A 26,328-nucleotide genomic window follows, 5' to 3' on the forward strand; every position below is an offset into this window, starting at 1 on the left:
AGTCAAAGGTTCCGAGATCAGAAGTTTGGTCCAGGTTTTAAACAATTTCTTGTGTTCAGGTCTATTCCCTAATGCCTCAGCCTCACACTGTTCTGGCTGGTGTCACAGGTGTTCCAGCTGGGCCTTGAGGCTCAAGATGATAAAACTATACAAGACATGGTGCTGCCGGAGAAGGAAAGGAAGAAATCGGGGTAAGCATTCCTTAGCAAAATGACTGGTAAAAAGATGGGGAAAAGGATAGGAGCGAGCAGTTGACTTATCGCCTCCTTCAGTAATGCGCAGACGAGTTACCATTGCTTATAAAGTGCTGTGGTCTTCCTAACCGTTCTGTGTGGCGCAGGCATCCTACCATGGCTAACCAAAAGCTGATGCTGGTTAAATGGGATCATGCTGTAGCTGCACTTCAGAGGCAGGACAAGCAAGCTGTCGTACGTACAACCGTTCACGGACAGCAGTTACAGCCCGTTGTGGCTTGGTGAAAAACACAGGGGGGAGTACAAATACTGCTGCAGCTTCTGTCTTAATCCTTCCAGGTCAGCAGCGCAGTAAAATGTAGTGAATTTGTGTTCAGGTGGGCAGCAGGGGGCATGAGACCGTCACAGACAGTGGTGGTGGCTTGGGGCAGGGCTCCTTGAATGAGTCTTCTGAGACGAACAGCTCGTCCCATGGGCTGTCGGCTTTTCATTTCTAAGGGAGGGTTTCTGTCTTTTAGCAACCATTAATTCAGTATCTGTTAAAATAGTATCCAGGCACTTGGAGAGAATCAGACTAAAGACTAAAAGTGAGAAACAAGTTCTAAAAAGTTTATTTAAAGAGAAGAATTTTTTAATATTATACTAAAATTGCATTATTCAAGAATAAGTTACTCGTACAGTACATAACAGAAACAATATATAGAAAAATCTACTATACAAGAACTGCAGGTGAAAAGTAGAATTTTCTGATCAATATGCTTTTCACCCAACCAATTGTTGACTTATAATCATCCTGCTAAAGGCTCACTTAGAGAATGCACAGTCACCTCCCCCACCTCTGGCAGTTGCTGGTGAAGGTGGGGTCTGTTCGCATCGGACAAGCTTAAATTAAAATTTGGAATACTTGAACCTGTTAGTCAAGATTCCAAGGCTTTATAGGCTTGTTAGAGTAAAATTCCGTTGGTTGGATGACAGCAGAGTGTTCTGTGGTCCAGAGGCTGTAAGAAACAAGAAGTTTTGGCCTCGCCCTGGACCTGGACCTCTTGCTAGAAGCTTTGCCCCAAAATAGTTTCAATGCAAAAACCATCGACGAGGCAACGAGGGTGTCAGTGTTTGGTAACCTGCTCGGGATTGCTGGTGCTGTTCCTCAGGGCTGGGATGCAGGAGGGAGGGATGGATGAAGAGATTAAATAATGGTTCATATCATGAGCTTCTTCAGAACCTGTCACCAACAAGGACGTGCAAAAGCCATTGATAGGGAGGGTCTGTCAGCAAACAGCAAGCGCTTTCCGAAGAGTAAGGTGGAGATGAGCGGGAGAAGGTCTGGCTGGACCCAGGTCTTAGGTTATGCACTACGCCAGGTTCCTGCTGTCACAGAGGGCAAAGGCACTGCATGGTTTGCATCTTTATTGCCAAAAACGAGTGTCCTGAGTACCTGGCTGACATGGGGCTTCCCTCCCTAAAGCCCTCTTCTTGGGGGGGGCTGCGTGAGTGGTCATCGGGCAAAGGCTCCAGCCAAAGGCACCGAGAGTCGCTGCCCATTGGGGTCATGGCTGTTACATTGCATCCAAGCTCACGTTGCACGTGCCCATCTCCAGGGCCCAGCTGTGAGCCAAGACCTCGGGGTCACGTCCGATTTTATTTCAGCTCTTTCTCCTCCGCCGGAGCCCAGGAGGCGGCTGTACCTGCAGCACGCAGCAACGCGGGGGCTCTTCCCTTGGCTTCCCCTCCTCCCAAAACTCAATGCTGATATTTCATACAGGCCGACAAAAACCCACCTGGGCTGGGCAACTAAACCTGCAAGTCCTAGGCTCTTTTCCCACATTTAGAATATAAGAATTCATGCAGGTTGTTTATATTCCATATACTGGAATGGCTTAATGCTCTTTGCCCACTGCTGTAATAAGAGGCGTACCTTATAGGCTGGATTAACGTGTGCTGGCAGGAGCAAAGGTAGGGCTGCATGTCAGGCTCTGACCTGTGTCACAAGCCAGATGCTTTCTAGGACAAATGGGATTTCAGACTTGGCCCTCCAGGAGCTGGGGAAATAGCCCAAAAAAACCCTCAGGTCCCAGTGCAGCTGGGGTTGGGACCATGGCGGGTCCAAGCGGCAGCAGAGCAGAGCACTAAGGTGGGGAGATGGAGCTGGGTGGCTGGACAGCCCTTGGCTACCTTGTTGGTGAGGTCTGAGATGGAAATAACTCTACAAATAATCAGTGTGACTTTACCACTGCTCACTGGTGGAGAGAACGGGAGTTCACATCCACCGGAATTTGTTTGCACAGGGGAAGTGGCTGACAGGGTGATAATGAACTCAGCATATATTTTGCTAATCAAGCTCAGCAATTTCTATTTAAACTATGGAGAAATCCCTTGCAATTAAACTGCAGGTTAAAAATACCACATGCGCGTGCATGTTTGGTTGTTGGCACTCAAACAATAAGCCCTGGTGTGCCAAAACAGCCCATCCCAGCAGCAGCATCTGATTTATGCGGCAAGGGCTGCGCTGGCTGTGAACAGCAATCCCTTTTCCCAGCCCGTTCTCTCTTGCAGATGCTCTGAGCGCAGGGTGATTTGGGTGAGACCACCTCGTCTTTTAGGGAAAGACCCGTTTGCATGTGGCTGCCTGGAGCGCAGCAGGACTAAAATCAGCTCTTCAAAAATAAGCAAGTTTTAGCATGTGCAAGTGTTTTCCAAGGCGTGCGTGCTCCGGGAGCCATGCACCAAGCAAGCAAAGGAGCCAACAGCTTGTGCTATGCTTCTTCCCCTTCCCTTCTTCATCCCTATAAATGCAAGATCATGGGGAGTTAGTTATTAGCAATGAAGGGAGCTGACTTGCCTGGCACAAACCAGCCCCAGCTATATGCTCCTGCCGGCCGGTGCAGCCTTTGTGCTCGTCCGGAGAGGAAAACGGGATATAGATACGGCCGAGAAGCTCCAGCCGAGGACAGGGCTGCTTTTGTTTCTCCGGCAGCCTCGCCGGGTTTGGCAACGCTGGAGGTGTGACTGGCCAGTGCAATTTGCTCTTAATGCTCAGCTTTCAAGAGTGAGTGTGCGACGGTGTGTGCTGAGCGCTGGGAAACACTGATCCCTGCAGAAATACAGGATTGCTCCCTGTGCGCCCATTTTTCAAGTCGTTTTAAATAGAGGAAGGGAGGAAAAAAAGACTTTGCCTGCTCTGAATGTACAAAGACAGCCCGGGAGAAGGCTGGGGCAAGAGATGGGGAGGCACAAAATTCAAAGCCAAGGTGATTTCTCAAGTCGATGGTATCCTGTTTGTCCCAGCCCTCATCCTTTGACTACTACTTATAAAACCAGATTTGCTCTCACGGCCAGTCCCTGGCCTGCGTTTGGCCCCGGCTATCTTGGCCCTGCCTGGTCCTGGCCCCTGCCTGCACCAAATCTGCCCTTTCTGGCCCAGCCCAGCACTGCAGTTCCTGGCCTTAGGCAGAGCTTGGCTCCTCGGGCTTTGACTGCCACCCGCGCCGGCTTAATGGCAAAGCTGAGAGGCTGGGTTTTTTTGCAAAACTCCCTAACTCAGCCCCATGAAGCTTTTTGTTTGGTTGTTTTCAAATTCATTCCTAAATGTTACTGTTCCTGAAGGTTCTCACCTCAAGGAAAAAAAAAGAAATAAACTAAAAAGGCTTTTCTGTAAGGCAATTTCAAGGCAAGTTTTGCATCCAAAATCCTGGGGAGCGTCGCACGGGCTCCGCTGAGAAATCTGGAAGTTAAATGCCGCGAACATCCCCTCCTGCGTGTCGCAATGGCTCCAGCCCCTTCCTTATTCTTAAAATAACGTCAGCTTCTAAGAAGCGGTTCCTCTCTTGGCGCAGCCGTGCTGGCTGCCCCAGGTAAAGCGGCACCCCGGGCTCGGCGGCACCGACGGCTGCAGAGCCTGAAAACAGCCACGGAGATCTGGGCATGGCCGTGCTCCCGGCTCCGGCGCTGCTCTCCTTGCGCGGGTGCCTTCGCTGGGGACGGGGACATCGAGCCCCGGGGATTTGCTGGGTGCACAGTGCGTCCCCGGGGAGTTACATCTTGCTCGGCGCACGCCTCGCCGTGCATGCAACCAGCGCTCCTAGGGCGAGATGCACGCAGGTGAATGAGTTAAAGTGCCTGCGGGGGGGGGGGGGGGGGTGTAATCGTGGCCCTCGAGGTGCCCCCACCGGCCTCCTCCACCTAAGGCACGTCGGGGGGTGCAGCCCCTCTGCGGGCTCGGGGTGGGGCTGGCGGGGAGAAGTTTTTCCTCCAGGTGAGGAGACGTACACTGCTGGCACCCCCTCGCTGTTGCATAGCTCGAAATGCTGCCAAACTCTTGGTTACACAGTGTTTTGGGGCGGGGGGAAGGCACGTGAGAGCGGGGTGGGCAGCCGCCTGCGCTGGCGAGGTGAAAAAATGTCTGGCGGGAAAACTCACTTTAGATTTGTGCCTAAAACATTTCTATCGCTGGGCTAAAACACCTCCATCGCGGGGAGGAGTGGTTTGCTGCCAGTCTCCGCGCTCGGTCTCAGCTAGTGACATCCTTAATGATGGAGCAGTTAGTGTTCACGTCTTAAGGCTAATGGTGTAAGTATTTCTCTGGCTGCTGCAGGGAGTGACTGCGACTGTGCCAGGTTTTAAAAAAAAAAAAAAAAAAAAAAAGCAAGAAAAGCCAGTTTTTGCCTTATCTAAAAAAATAAAGCCCAAACTCTGATGGTGATCACCACCTTCGCCTGACGTGGGAGCTCAGCTCTGGCAGGTCAGGCTTTGCTGGTAGGTTTGGCAGCGGCAGCACGTGCTGGGGTGGGAGGACAAGGCTCGTCTTTGCCTGCGCGCAGCCGGGACCAGCAACTGGTCGAGGAATTTATAATCCACTTTTCCCACACTCCCCGCACCCCCCCCCCCTTATTTTTTTTCTCTTTCTCCAATTATATGGGCATAAGACAAGGCTCCAGTTCCTTCACTGGGTGCTGTCGTGCCAGGGACAGGCAGGAGACTGAGCTCAACAGGACAACGCTCAGCACACAGGGCCACAGGCAAGAGCAGCGTGTGTAAACAGTAACGAGAAAGCTTTGATAATAATAACAAAAATAAAAATAGAAGGCCCTTCAACAGGCCAAAGAGAGGGAGCACACCCGTACTGGAGTGAAAAATTACCCCCTTCTTTTCAGAAATACACTACTACATATCCCTAACCAGAAGGAAGAAACTAAGTACATTCTTTCCTCGATGGAATACCTGGAAGGTCTCTAGGATTTCTCCACCCGAAAGTGCATCCCGGTGCCAGCGCGGCACCCGTCAGAGCGGCGTGTACTGGTTGTCGATGGCGCGGATGTGGCCCCTGCCCGGCGCCTCTGCCTCGTAGTCCGAATCACGGTGCCAAGGGCCGGGGGCCGTGGCCACCCCGCTCGGGCGCAGGCTCTGCGCCAGCTCGGCTGGCGGCGGCACCAGGTGGAAGATCTGCTCCGGCGGGGGGCCCGGGGGGGTCTCGCTGGGGCCGCGGGGGCAGGAGGAGCCAGCGAGGGCGAGGCTGAATTCGGGGCTCGAGCTGGGAGCGGGCAGGGGCAAAGGGACCGTGCTGCCAGAGCCGGGAGCTGCGGGTGGAGGGGAGAGATGGCAGTCGGTGAGGTGCTCCTGCCTCGTCGCCCGCGCTGTGGCTATCGGGGCTGGGGTGAGGGGCGCGTCCCGCACCCACTCCGGCTGCAGCGGGGAGCGGCCGGCGGTTTGGGGCAGCTTCTCCTTTCTTGAAAGAGGAAGCTGGGAGCTCGGGAGTCACCTTTTGTGCCACTGCCCAGGCGCTTCTGCTTCCCCTCCCCGGCATGCGGCCAAAGGGCCCAGCTCTGCACAGCTCCGGGGCATCCGCATCCCTCCCGCCGGGACAGGACCCCCCATCCCTGCACCCCATCAGAACGACCGCATCCCTCCGTGCCCACGTACCTTGTGGCTGGGGCAGGACGACGACGTAGCTGGACAGACGGACGTCACAGGCTGTCCCGCACTCCAGCGGGATGGGGTAGCGATGGAAGTGGTGCAGCATCTCCACGATGGAGGAGAAGCGGAGGTGTTGGACGCGGCACTGGCCCCACTCCGTCAGCGCCAGCCGCAGGTGCTGTGGGGAGGAGCACAGACCTGTTACCCTTCCACCGGCTCCCTTGCTGGAGAAGATGATGGGGGGACAATGGGGATATTTCGGGGGGGGGGGGGGGGGGAACAACCTTAGCATGATGTGCTGCACCCCCAGCCCGCGGTGCCCAGCTCGCCACAGGGGCTTTTGCCCCGCAGGAGTGGGAAGGGGGCCACCAGCCCACGGCAAGCATCGGGGCAGGGACCAGGCAAGGAGAGCATCTCGCTGGAGTGGGATGTGACGGGACAGGGACCATGCCGCGGCGGGCGGGCTGCCTGAGGGATTCCTGAGAGATTCCCCCCACCCTGCCCCAGCCCCTCTCCCGCCCGTACCTTTGCTCTGCCCTGGAAGTTGAAGGTGAGCACGTACTCGCCGCGGCGCGTCTCGCTCTGCCGCACCAGGAAGACGCCATGGCCCTCCAGCCCCCGCAGCTGCACCAGCTGAGCTGCCTTCACGCGGGAGATGGGCCCGTGGAACCAGGGGCAGGAGGAGAGGAACTGCTCCATCTTCGGCCCTGCCGCCTCCCCCGGACCCCCCGGCGTCGGCCCTGCCAGGGCACAGGGATGAGCGCCCCAGGGAAGCGGGGACCCCTGCCCATCACCTCCCCGTCCCCTCCATGGCTCTGCCCCCCTGCCATGCCATTTGGGGATGCCCGATCAGCCCGGCTGGCCACAGCAGAACACAGGGACCCCCCCCGCCGGCAAGGGATGCCCTGTCCCTCGGGTCCCCTGGGTGTCCCCGCTGCTCACCTTGGTTGTTGGTGCTGGCGGTGGGGCTGGCGGCCGCGGTGTCAGGGTGCTGGCACGCCAGGAGCTCAGGGTCACCCATGTCAGACCTGCCGGGGACGGGAGAAGCCAGGCTGAGCAGGCTGGCATGGTGCTGGGGGACACCGTCCCCAGGCTCAGGGACACCCGCTGGGTGCTTACCCCCTGTGCGCACACTCCCGGATCTCAGCTGTCCAGGAGCTGAGCTGCTGCTCGTCCCCCGCCTCAAACAGGACGTCGGTGGCGTTGGTGACCTGGGGGACATCGCAGAGAGACAAGGGGGCTTCAGAGAGAGAGATTTGCATCCCCCTCCCACCCACCCGCTCTCGGGGACTGACCCTGACCCCAGCTGGGGCAGAGGGTCCCCCACCCCAAATGCCACAGCCCCCCGTGCACCCCCTCCCCAGCTTGGAAGAGGAAATGAAATTTGGCACGGGAGCTTTCGGCGGCCACGTGCACGCCGGAGGGGTGGGAAAGGCCTCGGGGCCAGCTGTGGAACCCCTCGGCAGGGCCCTACCTTGAGGACGAAGGTGTGGATGTTATCGGGCATCTCGAGGCGTGTGCACCTCCGCACCTCCTGGATGGCAGAGCAGGCGGCGTGCAGCTTCGGCCTGGAGCCCTGCAGAGGGGAGCACGGCGGCTGAGCTGAGCCCCGACACCCCCGCGCCCCAAAACACCACCCCATGTCCCGCTGCTCCACCGGGATGGGGCATTGAGTCTGCCAGGAGCTGCCCGAGGCACGGCAGCTGGCAAGGAAATACCCTGCTCTGCATGGAAATACCCCACTGGCAAGGAAATACCCCACGTGGCAAGGAAATACCCCACGTGGCAAGGAAATACCCCGCACAGCACTGCCCAGCCACTGTCAGGGCACCCCGGGGGGGGCGGTGAGTGGCACCCAGAGTGGGGACCCATCTCAGTGGACCCCAAGGACCCGGCAGTAGAGGGACGGGTGGAGGAGAGAAGGGGGTTCCCAGCATGGCAGTGTGTGCCAGGGAGACTGTGTGCACCGATGGCGAAATCGGGGTGCAGGCAGGGAGCGCCCCGGTTATGGGTGCAGGGGGTTGGCAGCGTGCTTGGCGGTGGCGTGCCGAGAGCTCCCAGCGGCCGCCCAGCCAGTCTGGCGCTGACACAGGCACATGACAAAACGCTGAGCAAACACTTCCAGAAAGGCTAATAATACCCCTCCCAGCAGCTTTCGGTTCCTCTGCTGCCCAGCGTGCCCCGTGCAGCGGCAAGTGAGCCGCTGACCACCGTGAGGCTGCGGCACGTGGTGCCCACCCAGCCGCCACCAGGACCGGGCTGCATCCGGGGTGCTGGGGACCCTTCTGGATGCAAAACACCCCAGGGACCACCCCCTGCATGGGTGCTGGGCGATGGAGCTGACCCCTCCATGCTCATCCCTGCGGCCGGAGCCAAGCATGCGGCTCTGCAAGCCAGCTGCCCCACGCAACCTGGCAAAGCCCACAGCGCACACTCGTCCCCCCGGGTCAGGCTTGCTGCCAGCACAGCACGACAAAATTTTGGCTGGCTGTGATTCACGCGGTGGCTTCAGCATCCCACGGGCTGAGTCGCTGCACCCTGCGCTGGCCCCCGCGCTCCCGCTCTGATCTACGGCCACCGTCCCCGCACGCGATGCCAGGCTGCAGGTGTTTCGTCAACCAAAGTGCCTGAATTTTGCTCTGAGCTTGCGACGCTGGCAGCAAAGCCACCCCCTCCCTGTCCCTAACCAGCTGCACAACCCCAAGGGGGTCCCCACCAGGCTCTGGGGGACACGACGTGCTCCAAGCTGTGCCGGTCACCCCACCAAACCATGTTTAGTCGCCTTTTTTTTTTTCCACTCTCCCTCCGCCGCCCCCCCACCCAACACTCTCGACCGAGGACTTCGTGTACTTTGGGGCCGGAAACGCAGCGTGAGAGGGATCAGCCCTTATCAGCGCCGAGCTGCGCCAAAAAGAAAGTTCTTAGAAGTCGTTTGCCGAACGGCATCATGCAACGGGGTTGGCGCTACCGCGGCTGCTCGCGGCACCCCCGGCCCCGCCGGCGACAGTGATTGCAGCTGCAGCTGCAATCACTGTCGCCGGCGGGGCCGGGGGTGCCGCGAGCCATCGCAGTAGCACCGGTGCTTTATCCTGAAGGAGTTTTATTTTTTTTTTGCCATCCTCGGAAGATAACTGCGTCCTGTGCAAAGTCCTGCAGGGACAAAGTCAAGGGGTTGCCCATCCTGGCTGCTTTCCCACACGTGGATTGTGACACCCAGCGTGCCCCTGAGCTCGCCGGCACAGCAGGCGTTATCGGCACGCATCCCGACTGTGGCGTTGGGGTCGGCCTCGCGCTTTCCTAGGAAGTGGGAAATTCCAGGAAAAGGAAGTTCGGCGAAGCCCCCTGCATCCCTCCCTGAGGACAGTGCAGACGGGGCTCGTGAAGGGAGAAGGAAATGATGCAGCAGCGAGATACGGCACCCGAAAAAACCAGTCTGGCTTCGGAGAAGTGCCTACCGCAGGCACGGTGCCCCCGCCCCCCCGAACCTCCGCACCTGACCACAAGATGCCCTGCTCGATGGCAGCCGGTACCGAGAAAGGGATTTCTCAGTAACCAAAACTGCACACTCAACACACCGCATGTTCACCCGGCGCCTACGGGCTCTTTCTCAGCAAAAGAGGTGCCACGGCAGCATCGTGGGGCTGGGTAGCCCCTGCTGCCGGCTGGGTTTGGGATGCTCAGGATGGGGTGGGATGCTCAGGATGCTCGGGATATTGCCCCAGCTCAGCCCCCAGCCCAACCAGCATCAGCTCCCATGCCGGAGACTTCACCCCATCGCTTCCCAAAGGATCCTGTGCATATGGGAGAAACCCCAGCACAAGGTTGAACAACCCCCCAAAATCACCTGGGGACACGATGCCCCATACAGCTGCACTCCCAAGCCCCCAGGACACAGCTGCCACCGTGCCACTGCTGCAGCATCCCTGGTCCAACACCCAGCATGCAAAACAACCCATCCTGGGGTGCAACATGGGTGAGCTCCGGCTCACAGGGTTGGCAGCAGCAGGATCCAGCCTGGCTCCCCCAAGCCCCCTCTCCCTGCAGGGGCTGGGCGCTCCTGGGGACACCGGGCCACCGATAGGGACAACAGTCCTGTCGGCTGGGGGCACCTCTTGGCACCTACTAAAATTTAGTGCTTGAGAGTAGTGTCCTCCCAGCTGTGCTCTGCTGTCCGCCAGTATTTGTATTTTTGTTCTTTGCAGGGGATTTTTCTAGGGTTTAAAAATACAACACTTCAGCCAGACCACATCTGTCCCCTGTGTCAGGGGACATGGGGCAAACTGGAAGATGGAGGAAAATGCCCCCAGGGCAAAACTCTCTCCTGCTCCCTGCCCAGAGCATCCCACCGGAGCCCATGGCTCAACCCAGGGGGGACACGCTACTGCACCCCTCATCCCATGTCCCTGCATCCCTGACCCCCCAGGAGGGTCCCCGTAGGGTGACACAGGGAGTGCCGGTGCAGCACGGGGAGAACCAGCACGGCACAGGGAGAACCAGCACGGCACAGGGAGTGCCGGCACGGCATCCGCGGCCACCGTGCACCTGGGGAGGGCAGGGTGGCCGGGAGAAAGTGGGGTTTGCCAGCATCTGCCAAATATAGGAAGGAGACCGACGCCAGCTCGGCGCTGTGGTTGTGCCGGGAACGCAAGCTGAAGGTCAGGCCAAGGTCACAGCTGTGCTCGGGCGTTGCAGGCGCGGAGAGGAGCTGCTGCGTTTCCGCCTTGCAAACCCCCGGTAACAGTTCTCACCGCAAAGCCTTTGCCCGCCACTTTCTTTACTACCTGTGTTTACGCAAGGCCAGCGTGCAGGCGGCCACGGTACCAGCGGGCTGCCCGTACCGACGCGCGCCGCCAGCTCCTTTCGCGGTGATCCTCCCTCCGACAGCCTTCACAGCACACCGTCCCGCTTGCTTTTACGTGTGAGCGGCAGTGAAACCACCGCCCGGAAGGGCTCACTCAGCACGGCGGTTCCCCCTACACCTCTACAACAAGGATATTTTGGATTTATATTTTTTTTTTTTTGGAAGCAAAACTCCTTCCAACCCGCCCACATGTGCCGGGAAAGCTCTCACTGTGATGCTCTGAGCCGCTGCTGTAAGGAGCACGACCTGCATGGATGCACAGGGGACACTGCAGATGCTGGAAGAGCTTTTTTCCGCTCAGGTGAAGAGGCAGGCAGCCAGCTTTCCAAGAACAAGAGCAAAATCAGACTGCCCGGGAGAGCGGCAGGCATCTCTAGGTTTGACCGGCAATGGCACCGCCCACGCACAGGCAGGGTGCTGGCACTCACCCCCACCCAGACACCCCTGGGCTCAGCCGATTTCTGCCAGGTCCCCAAAACGCTGCCACCACCCGCAATACTGGTTTGCATGGGAGGGAGCCGGAGCCACTCACCCTTCCCAGCGGCTATGGGCAGTGCCCAGTCCCCTGCTGGCAAAGGCGGTGGTGGCCTGGGGATGATGACGGTGGTGGCACAGCAATGACGGCAGTGGCACGGTGATGATGGTGGTGGCACAGCAATGACAGTGGTGGCATGGTCATGATGGTGGTGGCACAGCAATGACAGTGGTGGCAGGGGGATGACAGCGGTGGCACAGCGATGACGGTGATGACGGCAGTGGCATGGCTATGATGGCGGTGGCACGGCGATGACGGCGGTGACACAGCAATGACGGCAGTGGCACAGTCATGGCGGCAGGGCCGTCAAGCCGAGACTGTGTGGAGCGGAGAGCAAATCCTTCGAGAGCGGCGGGCGCTGCCGCCGGCCCCTCCACACGCCGGGGATTCCCCTGTGCCAGCTCTTTCACTTCCAGTATGAGTCACGCCGTGGGAGGTGGGGAAGCGCTGTGAGCCCTTGTGCAAGGTCCCCGACGGATACAGGCAAGATTTGTCGCTTCTTGTAAATCACAGAGCCTGCCGTGTAGCCCTTACGCATGGGACAAACCTCAGACTGAGCTGCAGCATGCCCAGGCATGGCTCAGCCCTGCCAGGCTGCTGGTGGACGGACAGACAGGCATGCCACCGAGACCTGCAGTGGTGCAAGAGCCAGGTTATGCCGGTGTAAAACCACAGCCCGCGCCCACGGCTCTGGGGAGTTTTGTGAAGTTTCCCAGGAGCATGGAGACATGCAGCCCCATCCTGAGGGATGCCAGGCAAACTGGAGGGGAAACACGTTCCATCGTCCCGGCGCAGGGCAGCGGGGTGGCAACGGGGTCCTGTGGGGCTGGGGTGGGGGGGGCACCAAGGGTCGCGCTGGAGGGTGCAAGGTATCTGCTGCACTGGCAATCGGCCTCGGGGGTTTGCACCACAGGTAATCCCAGCGTTTATCCTCAGGGACTTTGCATCACAGATAATCCCAGCATTTGTCCTTGGGAGTTTTCACCATGGTTAAACCCAACGCTCATCCTCGAGGACTTCGCACTATAGATAATACCAGCACGTGTGCTTGTGCGTTTGCACCACGGCCAGTCCCGGCGTTCATCCTCAGGGATTTCCACCACGGCTAATCCCAGCGCTCAGCCTTGCAGGTTTGCGGCATGGCTAATCCCAGCACCTGTCCTCCAGCAGCTAATCCCAGCACTCTGGGGGGTTGGTAGCACAGTTAATCCCAATGCTCCTCCTCGGGCATTTGCACCACGGCTAATCCCAAGGGAACAGGGATGCATCCCGGGCAGCCCCGTGCCAATGACAGTGTTGGGGCTGGGGGCTGGGATCTCACTGATTTGGGCCATTTCCATGCACACCCCCGGCCTCTCACGTGCCTCCTGCACCCCGCATCCGCTGCAGGGGCCCCCCCAGCCCAGCTCACCCCCTCAGAGCTCGCTGGGAGGGCCCTAGGGACGCACACGCTGGCCCCTCTGCCTGCCTGCAGCGGCTGTTCAGTCTGAAACCTACTGACGGCAGCAGTGAACACCGTCATGGGGTTCTCTGCTCTGGGCTAGGGGCACTGGGCATAGGAGGTTTCCTGCCTCTGTTAAGCAGAGACACACGAGAGGTGATCCCCACTGCAGGCTGCTGTGTGAGCTCAAGCCCCCCCAGACCCTGGCCATCACCACCCCAAAAACCCCTCTCTGCCCACCCCAAACCCTGGCCAGCATCTTCAACCCACCAACACCAGAGGGACAAAAGAGTTTAAAGACACCCCATCTCTGAGCATCCCCAAAGCTCGCGGCAGGGGACAGAGCCATCCCCAAGGGGACCAGGCTCGGCGGTGACAAGAGGCACCGTTGTGCTGGCCTGAAGCGCTGGCTCGGGGGCGGCCGGGGCACAAAGCACCTTCTGTTCCCATCCCGAGTGGCTGCCGAGTGCTGCTGAACGGCGACGCGAGAAAACACAGCCCAGACCCCCGCCGACCCACCGAGCCCCTATTTCTTACTAAATTAAACCCAAGGTGCTGTGAAACGCAACTCCAAGAGCCGCCGGGTAAATCCATACCCGTGGGGAGGGATCTGGGGGGTCTGGCTAGAAACCCCCACCCCGTCCTCGGGGCTGACTGCCCCTTTTATGCCTTGATAAACCTCAGCGGCTGCTGGATCCATGCAAATGAGTCAATGCTTCCTCCCCAAAACCCTGCAAATCCCCCCAAAACCAGAGAGCCCAGAGGCTCACATTCACAGTAGGGTTCGGGAAGACAGAGGCTATAAACAGGATCTGTAAACAGGCAGCGTTCACCAGCCCCCTTTTTTTTTTTTTTTTTTTATTTTAAGCCAAACTCGCTTCCAGCGTGGGCTGCTTTAATAATTTCCTGGAATAAACAACAAGCGAGGAAAGTAAACAAGGTGTCTGCGTGCAAGCGGGAGCCGGCTGCAGCCAGGGACTGAATCACCCCGAAGCCTGGCTCCAGAGGGCTGGGGGATGTGGGGTGTCTAGCACAGACCCCGTAGGGTCCCTGCATTCCCCAGGATGTGCCAGGATTTTGCATCACCCTGGGTTTTGCATCGCCCAGGACAATGTAAGAGCTTCAAGAGCCCAAGCAGGAATATTTGACCCCCCCCGGGTGGGTATTTCGGTCCCAAAGCAGGACCTGCCCCTTGCCCAGTGCTGTGCCCTGCCTGGCAGAAAGAAGCAGATCTTGCCCCAAATGCATTGTTTTTAACATAATCTCAAGATGCTGTTGAACACCATGATGCATATCACGGGCACTGGTCGGAGCTGGGACCCGCTGCCTGGTGGGGAGGAGTGGGGTCCGCCCTGGCCGAGCCACCGGCGGTGGGATGAATCCTTTCAGACCCCACGCTGCCTCTGCAGGCTCTCATAAATATTTACCTTTGAAAGAAGCAGCACTCAGCCTCGAAACAACCACATCCTGGGCCGTAAAAAAAAAAAAAAGAGAAAGAAAAAAGAAAAAAAAAAAAAGACAACACCACCCAAAAAACACCACCGGGCATCTCACACCCGGCTTCCAGGGCTGCATGAGACCCAGCAGCCTCCCGCACCCACCAGCACCCCACGGCCCCTCGCACCCGCAGCTGCAGGAGGCTCGGGGGGAAGCGGTGCCGTCCTTGAGCGCTTTCCCAGTCCTTTTTCCTGTGATTCATTTAATATCTCCATTTTTCGCTCACTTCTCAGCTTGCACGTGGTGCTTTCCTACCCGAGCAGCTCTGCAGCAGCATCCGTGCGAAGGAGACGGCCCCGACCGTGAGCAGCCATGTGCTGGCAGGCAGCGAAGCATCACTGCTGTGAGCGGAGGGGTCACAGTGATGGGGCAACCTCGCCCCCAGCAGCAGCAGGGTGGGTTTCAAAGGATGGCGTTAAAAAGAAAGGAAACCCTCCGAGCATCTCTCCTGCAAACCCCAACAACCCCAGCGCCCGGCCAAGCGGCAGGTTGGGGCTCTGTCCCGCACCCTTCCCCTCACAACCCAATCATCAAGACCAGGCAAGCTCCATCCCAGCAACACAGTTTCCAAAATAAGAAACTCTGCTCTTCAGCAATTAGCGCCCGGGCTGTGGTTACACTGCTAAAAGTGTTTTTTTCCGTGCATGACCAAGGATGGAAAAAGTTGTGGTTAATAAATGACAAATAACCTTTTGTCTCATCGCCCTCCCCCTGCGCACCCTCATCCTGCGATACCAAAAAAAAAGGGGGGGGGGGGGGGGGGGGGGGAATAGAAAAAGTCACCACCAAAATCTCAAAAAGCCTAAAGGACGCCCAGCCCTGCGCGCCTTCGAAGAACAGCAAGCGGCGCAGCGCCAAAAGTGAAGCAGCGAGGGGATGTGCTGCCCGCCCTGCTCGGCGGTGAAAGTCTGCGGGCGGGTTTCGGTGGGGCTCCAGGCGCCTTTGGGTGCAGTTTCACCTCTCCTGAGGGAATTGCAGTACACCCAAACCCCTCTGGCTCTTACCCCACAACAGGTTTCCCAGCTCCTGCCCTGGGGCTGCCAGAAGAGGGATGTCAGGAGAGGGATGTGGTGCCTGGAGATGTCAGGAGAGGGATGAAGCCCCTGGAGATGCCAGGAGAGGGATGCCAGGAGAGGATGCGGTCCCTGGGGATCCTGGGAGAGGGATGCCAGGGCAGGGACGCGGTGCCTGGAGATGCCAGGAGAGGCATGCGGTCCCTGGAAATGCCAGGAGAAGGATGCCAGGAGAGGGATGTGGTCCCGAGGGATGCAATGCCAGGGGATGCCAGGAGAGGGATGCAGCTCTCTGGCCACGTGCTGTCCAGCCGCCAAGGGACAACACTACAGGGTCACTCTTGGCTGGAGGATCAAGGCAGCAACCCTGCCAGGCTGGGACTGTTTAACATTTTTTATTGCAATAAAGAGAAAAAAACGTGGTGCGAGCCAGCTTGCCCCTGGGCAAACCACGGGGACGAGGACAGGAGCACACGTGGTCCAGCCTGCTTCGGCTCACAGGATGGAGGACACCAAATGGGATCCAGATTGACACAAACGTGCCTTTCCCCGGGCCAGGGCGGTGATGGGACATTGAGATGCTTCCCTCCCATCATGCACAAACCCCTTCTTGCGGGGCACTGGAGGAAAAGACCATTTTGCATCGTTTTGTGCAGGAATAGAGGGATGGAGAAACTCATGGGGCTCCAGTAGCAACAAGGGCATTTGTGCATCCAACTTGGCGCATCCAGTTTTTAAGCATAATTATAGGTCACAAATAAGAGGAAAGGTGGTTTGGATTTGAAGCAAATCATTGTGCTGCAAAAGAGGGGGTTTACTCAAGTCCCTGCCTGGAATAGGGATGCAAGCGCAGCTGCTGCTGGGGTCAAGGCTTCCCAAAATGTGGCCTCTCCATCCCTGTGGGCAGGAACCAGCAGCAGCAATCCCTCCACCACTGCCTCTCCACATATCCTCCGTTGAGTCGCTTAAGGCTGCATTTGAGCAGCCCCAATTGCTCCTGAAGGTAAAAAGCAGCTCCAGGAGGAATCGGGATGGGGATGAGGACCACAACACTAGGATGTCCCCCACCCTGTGCCTGGCCGGCTGCCGTGCAGAGCCCCAGGCGCTGAAAATCAGACCCCAGGGGCACGGGACCTGCTTGCTCAGGAGGTGGCAGTTCTCAGAAACCAGCTTCAGGTGAAAGGAAGGGGAAAAAGAATGAAAAAAAGGAAGTCAAAGCAGTCTCACGCTGAGCAGAGATAAAAATACTGCTCCTCTTGTGGCCACGGCTGAAGACATACGAGCCGTGACACAAGCACCACGGGTTTGCAGCGGAAGGAGCCTTCCCGGCTCGTCTCGGCATGCCATCAATTTACAGGATGCACTGGATTTCATTAAAATGCTATAAAGAAACCAGCGCAAATGCAAATCCCATTTCCTTTCCCCTTCCTGTAAAAACATCTGGTCAACAGAAACGGCTCGGGACATTTCCGTTGCAAATTACAGTTTTCATGGGGTTCAGGAGTTGGCCATATAAAAGGCACTCAGGGCTGGGGCTCAGCTGATGAACAGGGCAGCCCCCCAAACCCCACAGGGCTGCCCTAAAACATGCAAACCTGGTCTGCCAGCTTTGGCTTAAATTTATGAAGGTGGAGAGGCCTCAGAGCTACCTGATCCTAGAAGTTATATGAGAATATATGGCGTGGTAGCGGAGAAAGCCCGTAGTGCCTCCATGGAAAGCAGGGAGGACTGGTGAGCATCACTACAAGACATCAGAGAATCCACTTGTGCTGCACACCGAGGACCGTACCCAGGGTTTCACTGGTTCTCCGGTGCACATGCGTATATATACATATATACATGCCCCCATACATACAAGCATCACAGATAGCCCGATATCCCCCTGCTCCAGGCGCTCTGCATGTCAGGATGGCCCCGCCGGTGCTGGGTCTGGCCCCAGCAGCCTCGTGCCACAGAGCATCATCACCTCGCCCTGGCACCGGTTGGTGGCACGGCATCCTCGCACCCCTCCTCTCCCCAGCACGCCGGCACCCTCCGGCATGTCCCCAGAGCGGGGGTCCAGGTGCCCCCCCTGCCCCCCCACGCCAGGTGCCCTGAACCCAGCGGTGCCCTGCAGCCCGGCTGTGACCCGCTCCCGGGAGAGCTCCGGATCCAGTCATCTCCAAATCCCTCCCTTGCAACATCATTTTTCCAGCGCTCGAGGGAGGAAGGAGCGATGCCAAAACCAACCCAGCAGCGGCTGCAAGCACGGGAAGCCCCATCTCATTCAGCCGAAGCTCCCACGAGACCGGCACATCCCTGGCGAATGGGAAGCCCACGCCGGGCAGCACCGCAGGGACCACCGGCAGCTCCGGCACCGCTTGCCGACGCTGACGCCTTCGCCCAGCGCAGCACGGGCTGCAGCCACCCAAGCAGTAAATGGGATTAGGGCTCTTCAAAGCGCCCTGCTCCCTTTGATGCCGGGCACGTTACGGGATCAGGCCGAGAGGCCCCGTTGGAGCGCACCGGGGGGGGTGGGGGAAGTAGGGGGGAAAATAAGATAAAAGCTGCCAAAAGCAGAGTGAGGGAGCAATGGCCGCGGTGGGGCCACCACCTTTCCCCACGTACCCTGCCTTCCCAAGGTCATTGCAAGGTGCTGAATATCTGGGGGCTTGGCTTGATGCTGTACGGCTGGGAGGCTGGGCTGAATTTCCATTTCCATTGTATTATTTAAAGGGTAGAAAGGGAGAAGAGGAGGGCACTTCTGGGGACACCTTGAGGGTGACTAAACCTAACGGTCCAGAGACCAGCCGGGGATGAAAGTGCCTGAGGACTCTTTTTACAGTTGCTTATTTAAAACCATTAATCTTCCATGATGATTAACAGCATCTTCAAATCAGGAACAGATCCACGACACGGGCGAAAGGCAGCGGCACGGCCCCGTGAGCATCCCAGGGCCGGAGGATGGAGGGGAGGGGGCTCCCCGCAGCCTTCCCCGGGAAGTTATTGGTTATTACTCAGTTATTTTAAAGGAAAAAATAAATACACCAACAAGCCGTTCTGTTCCCATTGCTCCGCGGTTTGCCCCCTTGCTGGGTTTTCAGAGTGGGACCCACCAGCACCATGGGGGGCTTTCCACCGCCCCCAGAATTCCACTGCAGTTACTGGGAAAGGAGCTGGATTGATTCTGCTGTAAAGGAGACAGGATCTGGCCCCGGCCCAGTTAATTAGAAAGGAAGGACCCGCCCTGAGAGTATTTGCACAGGAAGCAATTTACTCCGGAGACTCGCGAAATCCAGCAAGGAACATCCCTGCTTCCGCGGACCTGGCTGAGAAACCCCCCTGCTTGGGGCCCCGGGGGGCAGCAGGGGCCCCGGCCTCACAGTGGCAGGGACTCACCGGGAAATCTCCGTGGGATGGAGATTTGTTGCAAACTGCAAGGAATAATGCTGCGGAGCGCTGGGTGAACTTGCTAACTGTCTCGTTTTAAATGCCTCCCTCCCATGGGTCAAAGCCGGTCAGGGGCTGCGGGCAGAGGAAGAATGTGCTGTGCGCTGGGCTTGCTTCCCAGGGGGAGGGAGGGGAAAAAAAAAAAAAAAGACAAAAGGAAAAAAAGAAAAGGGAAAAAGCAGTGTTTGCAAGCACCAGGTCCTGGGGACAGGCGGGATGTGGTGGGGGCCTGACCGGGCGCTCGTCCTGCGGGACAAAGGTGCTGCTCCGGTCTGCAAGTGGCAGTGGTGCCACGGCTCTGCTCCCTGCGCTGCGCCCAAAAGCCTTGGGGGGAAAAGGCTCAGCAGGAAGGACGGCTCGGCTCTCCCCAACAGCTGTGCCGGGTCACCGGGGATTTTACCTGGTGTGGAGGCGGCCAAATCCATTGCAGCGATAATGTGCCCAGGGGAAAAAAAAAAAATGCACGGGGGCTTGGTGCCCAGGTGGCGGGGAGCATGGGTGGGTGCCCGTGGAGGGGTGTGCTCGGCCCCAGCTGCCCATGTCCCCCTGCACTGGGGAGCACCGCCACCCCTGGGAGGGCATCCCCTCGCTTCGCTTTTATTTTTGGTTCTTGCAAAGCCCCAAGGGCAGGTCTGGGCAACAGCCACCAAGGGTGAAGAGGAGCAAAGCCAACAGCAAATTTGGCAGCAGGGCCTGAAATAGCACCAGCCCAACACCTCCTCCCCACCCGCCGGGCCGTCCCTGTGGCGGGGTCTGATGTGCCTAGTGCCATCTGGGTGAGCTGGGGTCCGGACCACGCCGGCACCCAGTGCTGCTGCCCAGCTGCTGGGAGCACCCTCAAAGAGCCCCGTTCCTGTTTGGAGCCCTGTGCCCTGGGATGGGGACACATGGTCCCATGGGGACAAAGAACCGCAACCCCTGACATGACGGAGCAAAACTAGCTTTTACTTTCAGATTTCACAATTTTGGTGTTGTTTCTTTCTTTTTTTTTTTTTTTTAATATTTAATATTGGAATTGTTTGACAGAAATAGCAGGAATTCAGCCAGCTGCTCCCTGACCCCGCTGCCACAGTGAGCAGCAAACACAGCCCGAAGGCAGGGACAAGGCTCTGGCTCTACCCAAGACTTCCTCCTTCTGAAGCACAAGTTAGTCATCAAAGTTGAACGAGCACAAAAAAAAAAAAAAAAAAAAAAAAAAAGGAAAAAGCAAGAGAAAACCCAGCCCATCAGGCCTGCATAAGACCTGCCATGTGGAGGAACTGTCTTTTTAAAGATTAAACACCACGGCTCCCCCCACATCGCCCCCTGTTCACTCACATCCTGCATCATCTCCACTCCAGCCGGCGTCTTAAGCACCACGGGAGCTCCCCGGGGTAGCTGAGATCTGAATTTCTAGCCACAAAAGTACTTACAAAATAAAAACTGAAGTCCCTTACAGGTCCCATGGGGAGCAGAGGAAGGCACAGAGCCTAATTTCTATTTCCCCCTTCCTTTCCCAGCTTGCCCAGGCAAGCAGCTGCCCTGGCTGCTGAAGCCACGGCACAGCGGGGACAGGGTGAATTTAGGGTTGCCAGACCTAAGGACCCCCACCTTGCTGGGACAGGTCCATGGGGCTGGGGATGAGTGGGACGGAGGCCACCAGCTTCTGTCCTCAGCTCGCAAGGCAGGCGCTCTGCTTCTAGCTGGAAAACCCAGGTTTGGGGTCCCAGCAGGGAGAAATGCAATTGCATCTCGAGCGACTGTAATAATTAGCGCGCACGTCGCCCTCGGCACGTGGTCGCAGCATCTTTCACCCTGCAAGTGTGAGCCTGCAGCAGCGGCTCAGCTTCTCCGAGGACTTAAATAAACAGGGTGCAGCCGTGTGTGGCTGCAGTGGAGGGAGAGCAGTGGCAGAGCAAACCCGCCTGGGTGCTAGGCTCGTGCCCAGACACCTCTCATGGTGAGACACCCTCGCAATCAGAGACGCACCGTGGCCCCGCTCCTCCCCGCGGGACATGCTGGCACCCTGGCATCGTCCCCAACCCGCTGCCAAGGGACCCGCAGCATCGCCTGGCAGAAATGGGCAAGAGCCGGCAGGTCCTTACCTTGGGCGGGTCGAAGAGCTCCAGCACATACTCCTCGCCGTCGGGCGTCCCCGCTCGCCGCAGCACCAGGCGGCAGCGCTGCCAGCGCGTCCCGCTGTCCAGGGAGGTCTCATCCAGCAGCCCGTACTTGAGGACCCCCTCCTTGCGCACCTCGGGGGGCTGCTCCCGTGACAGCCCCCACGGCAGGATGCGCTTGCCCAGTCCCGGCTTGAGAGCCGCCGCCTCTGCCGCTGCCTCCCCATCCCCATCTCCAGGGAGAGCGTCCGAGGAACGGCGTCGGAAGAGACTGCGCCAGCTCCTGCGCAGCTGGCTGAGCGAGAAGGGCCGCCGCACCTGCCCCGCCAGCTCCTCCGAGCTCCAGGATTTGCGCAGCCCCATCGGGGTGGCCTCGGGGGCTCGGCCGGGCTGCTCCGGGCGGGCGCCCGGCTCCACCTCAGCTTTGGTGGCCACCGTGCCCAGGGACACGTCCGTGTGCCGCCGGTGTGCCTCCCGGTAATCCCGCGCCGGGATGGCGGGCAGGATGCGGGGCTGGTTCATGGCGAAGCCCTCATTCACCTCATGACGGAAGTACTGCTGGAAGAGGTCAGTGAACTGCACCGAGAAGTTCTCGGCGGCCAGGAGGTCATGGTGCGGGTGCTCGGTGGCAAAGCGCAGGTAGTGCCGTGCCAGCTTCTTGGCGGTGCTGATGGCATGCAGCTCGCAGAACTCATGCCAGCCCCGGGGATACGCTGGCGTGCCGGCCGGCAGAGCGTGCCCATTCATTGCCGTGGCTCCAGCGAGGCGGCCGCGCTGCAAGACAGAGCACACCAGCGGCGTCAGGGCAGCCCCGACACCCCCACGCCTCCCCCCCCCCGCCCCGGCAGCCCCCGGCCGGCGCGGCTGCACGCCGCTTTGGATGCGTACCCGCAGGGCAAGCGGCCCAGGCTGTGCCGCGGTCAGCTTGGCCCCTGGTCAAAGCCATTTCATTCATCAGGGCAGAGCCCAGGGACGGGCGCTGCAGCCGGCCCGGGGGCAGCCGGCTCCCCGGCGAGCGGCACGGCCGCGTGAGCGAACGCTACGGCTCGCCACCTGCCAGCCGGCACAGGCGGCGGTGGCCTTGCAAGACGCCGAGCACCCAGCCCCGCTGCAGCACCTTGCATCTCCATCCCCACCTGGCAGGGCCGTGCCTCAGTTTCCCCACCTGCCAAGTGGGGTGCAGGCAGGTCCCGGAGCGGGGCGTCTGCGCGGCTTCCTGCCAGCACAGCTGCCTGCAGCTGCCCGCCGCCCCGCGGGGACGCCCGGCCGGGCCGCATCCGCTCTCCTCCTGCCAAGGCTTCGCAGCGCTGATGGGTTTCCCTCCAGGGACCTATTTCGACGGAGCTGATAAAACTGGAGTGGGGGCGGGCAGGGAGGAAACAACATGAAAAGCTGCAGAAATCCAGGGATGGAGCTGCCTCGCCTGCCAGATCCACCCGGCCCCACCGGCCTGGGGAGACGCAGCCATGCTGCTGGCACAGCCAGGGATAAGCACATGTCCCTAGGCGGATGCTCCGCTGCCTGAGGGACCGACGGCTCGTCGGGCTCCAGCAAACCACGCCGTATCTCTGCCCCAAGCAGATTTTGCTGCAAGGCCAATCTGACGGCACCCATGGCCGGCATGCAGCCACCCCGGCGTGCCCGGCTGAGCCCGGCAGCAGCATTCCCCACGGCCGGCCCGGCTGCGCCACGCTGCTTACCACCGAACCTCGTGCTCGCCCGCGGCACTTATCAGGGCCATGCACTCCGCTCAGGCAGGAAACATCAGCCAACCCACCCGGATCCTGCCACGCCGGCACGGGCACCGCTGCCTCCCCGAAACTCCAGCCACCCGGCGGCAGCGCCTCGGCTGCTGGGAGGGGAGGAAAAGTGATTGCATTTGTCAGGGGGAGGAAAAATTAAAAAAAAAAAACAGGGGCCGGGAGGAAGCGAGCGGGGCGATGCGGAGCACGGCGGATCTTGTTTGCAGCCGGGGAGGCGATAACGCCGGGAAGCGGACCTCTATCTCTGCCCACCCGCCGCCCTTCCTAGTACATCCTGCGAAGTTTCTAGGCGAGGGGAGATGTTATCTGCCCCCCGCCAGCCTCGCCGGGGCCCGGCTTCTCAGAAGAGCTGCCCGAGGCTCGGGGCCGGCCGGCGTTGCGGCAGTGCCGAGCGTGCGCCCGCCCGCGGCCCGGCCGAACCCCCCGGCGGGGCCCCCACGTGCGGCCGTCTATCAGTGCCGCCAGCCTGCCGATGACTCAGCATCCTCCGGCTGCGCTCCCGCTTCCTCCTGGCGCCCGGGAATCGCTGCCGCAGCCGCCAGCACCGCCGGCACGCGCGGCGGGATGCTCCCCCAAAATGCAGAGGGAAGCGGGGCAGCAGTGTGGATGGCTCCTCACGCGGCTGGGAGATTCCCAGGACAGGGAATTTGCCTTCCAAGTTTCCGGGCTCGCTCCGCACCGGCTTCGGGAGAGGTTTGCAGCGTGGGAAAAGCTGGGCTTCGCCCGTGCCATGCGGCGGGAAGCATCCGAAGGCCGTCTCCAGTAGCAACGTGCTTTTTCCAGCCGGCGCGACGATGGGAAATACACCCCCGGCGCTTCCTCCTGCTGGCACCGGCACAAACCGCGATGCCGTCCTCCCCGCTCCGGCCCGGCGCACTTCTCACATGGAAACGGCTATCCCGGCTGAATCCACGCTTCAGCTACCGCAGCAGCATCCCACTCCTCCACTTGGCCCCAGGTTTCGGCAGGGACACGCCACGGGGATGCGAGTGCCCGCTGCCGCATGGGCTTCTCCCTGCTCCAGCCGGAATTCAGCAGCCAGTGGCTTTAAGGCAGACTTTACATCTGCATCCCTTATAGATTCCTGTGAGGGGCTCCCGGCTGTCCTGCGGGTCAGCGCCGAGCTGAAGGACTTGTCGCAACGGCCAATTGCTTTAATTTGCACCGACTGGAGAATCCAGCCCACCCTCGGACATGCCGCGGGCTGGTTGGGATGGGGGGCTAACGCTCCCCCCCAGCCACTGGAAGAGCTGTACGCCGCACAGCCCACCCTGTCTCAGGGCTGTTTTCGGGTGCTGGGGTTGTTTTGGTGTGCTGGGTCAGGAGCTCACAGAAGAGCGGGACAGGATGGACCGGCCGCCAGCTGGCTTTGATGTGGGCTGGGGTGGCGAGCCCCGGCTTGCACAGGATCCAGCCCTGCAGCCGAGCCGCCCCCGGGAGATTTCATTAAACTCTTGCCCAACCTGGCGAGTGTTACTGCGGCAGCGGGTGCGGCACCAGCTGGGACGGTTAACCCGAGGCCGTGGCTTGGATCCAGCAATGGGTTATTTGTGCCTTTGTGGTGGCAAAAATCCCAGTAAATGCATTTGTTGTTTAATTGCACCCAGAGGAGCCCACGGCACCGAGCAGTGCCGGGGCAATGCCGGGAGCCAGCACCGCAGCTCTGCCACCCGCTCCTGGAGGATGAGCGGTTCGGAGCCAGCCGGCCCGCCTTGCCACGGAGGGGCTGCGGGATCCGGCCCACCACCTTCCCACCACAAAACAGCCACGCAGGGGGCTGCGGCTGCGCGGGAAGGGCACCCTCCAGCACCCAGCGCTGCAAATCTGGCCTCGAAGGGAAATGTTACGGAGCGGAGACCGTGTCGCCGTGCCTGGCGCCGAGCGAGGCGTGCTCACACACACGCGCGTGCACAGGCTGCCCCGGAGCATGTGCAGCACAGCCAGCGCGCCGCGATCTGAAAATGAAACCGGCCCCGACTAATTGCTGCTACTCTCCACGCTGGGAAAATGCACGCCAGCAACGTAAATAGGAAATTTGATTTATGTGCTGGCTTTCCCAGAAACAACTGTTCCCCAACCGGAGGAAAAGCGGCCGGCGGCATTTTCGGCTCCCTTTTATAAGGACAACGCTATTCAAAATTCACCCCAAGGACTATTTTAAGGAGGGAGGGAAGCGAGGGGCTGGGAGATGCCCTTGCTGGCCCTGCAGCTCCCGGCATCCTGAGTGGCAGAAATACAAAGTTCCCACAATCCCAAGAGCGGGAACATTGTTCCTTCCCAGGATGTCCTCCATGAAAAGAGCTATTCTGAGCTGGCAGCAGCCTTTCTTGGCACGGCCCCGCAGCCCACTCGCGAGGCAGCTATAAAAGGCTGCGTTACAATGAACAGCACTTTTCAATGGGAGAGCATCCGGTGCGGGGGGCTCGGGGGGATGAGGGGGCTTGGGGGGATGAGGGTCCCCGGGGGGGCCAGCCTGCCGGGGGTGGGCTCGCAAGGGCTGGGTGGTGCGGAGCATCCCCCGGGATGGTGCCGGTGCAGCCCCACAGCCTCTCTCTGCATCCCAATCGCCCAGGGACCGGGGCAGCGGGCGCTGGAGGACTGGCTGGATGCGACCCTGGGTTGAGAGCGCAGAGGGGGACAAGCGGGGCAGTGCGGCCATTTGGGGATGGGCACCGAGATGCAGCTGCTCAGCAAGGCAGGAGGGTCTGGTGCAGGGGGAGAGGTGGGAAAGGGTCCAGCTGCAGCCTCCCGATGCGGGATAAGGGGGGGGAATGGAGGAGAGCACCCCGATTTCGCCCTCTTCCAAGCTGTTGTCACAACACGACGTGTTCACGGCACAAACCCTGCCCTGGGCACACTTGCTGCAGAGCGAGCGCAGCCATGGAAAGCAGTTCTGACTCTGTGCTCACGGAAAGCCCCATGAAGTTTATATTGCTGCCCTTCAGCTGAGCCTCTTCTCCCTTCCAGCAGCCTGCTTTCACCAGTGGGGTAAATATTACTGATTTAACCACAAGCAGAACAGAAAGCCCCAGCCCATGTGCCCAGGGCAGCACAACCCTGGGGGGACCCCATGGGAGGCAAGGAGGGTGACAGGGCATCTATCACCCTCCCAAAACAGCACCCACATATTTACAGCATCGCTATAAAACAGCCGAGGCCATTTGTGTGTCAGGCCAGCAGAACCCACAGCAGAAACTGCCTGGCTCTGTCCTGCTCGTCCCTCTGGGAGCAGCCCCCCTGGTGTGGATTCTCTGGAGTCTTGTAGAGAGCGATGGCACAGCACCACACCTCCGAGCACCATCGATCCCTGCGCTCCACTGGCTGTTTCCACGAAAGCTGGAGGACCCCAGGGAGTCTCAGGACTTTCCCTCCCTCTCCTTTGGCTGAGCCAAACCAACAAACTCAAAAGCGACAGAGGAGCAGGCTGGAGAGACCCCACCGCACGCTCACATAGGCTGTGTTTTCTTAGGAAATCGGGTTAAAAGCCAAAAGGTTTGGGGGGCTGATTTTGCTCTCCTATCCCCACTTTCTCGCAGGACATACACACCCCTTATTTGACCACCCAGCACTACACAGCTTGCTATAT

At 59.5% G+C, this 26,328-nt stretch overlaps 1 protein-coding gene across 1 annotated transcript; it reads right to left on the minus strand.

Moving 5' to 3' along the window:
* Positions 1-788: 788 nt before the first annotated feature.
* Positions 789-22,475, minus strand: SH2B3 (SH2B adaptor protein 3). The gene is made up of 9 exons (XM_075718978.1): positions 22,116-22,475; positions 20,965-21,753; positions 7,579-7,680; positions 7,224-7,315; positions 7,047-7,132; positions 6,630-6,844; positions 6,111-6,282; positions 5,412-5,767; positions 789-2,977 (listed from the first exon to the last, which is right to left on the minus strand). The coding sequence occupies exons 1-8, from the start codon at positions 22,254-22,256 to the stop codon at positions 5,472-5,474; spliced, it is 1,893 nt and encodes a 630-aa protein (XP_075575093.1). The 5' UTR covers positions 22,257-22,475; the 3' UTR covers positions 789-2,977; positions 5,412-5,471.
* Between the last annotated feature and the right edge of the window lie 3,853 nt (positions 22,476-26,328).

The sequence above is a fragment of the Pelecanus crispus genome, chromosome 11, assembly GCF_030463565.1.
Source record: "Pelecanus crispus isolate bPelCri1 chromosome 11, bPelCri1.pri, whole genome shotgun sequence".
Classification (NCBI taxonomy): Eukaryota; Metazoa; Chordata; class Aves; order Pelecaniformes; family Pelecanidae; genus Pelecanus; species Pelecanus crispus.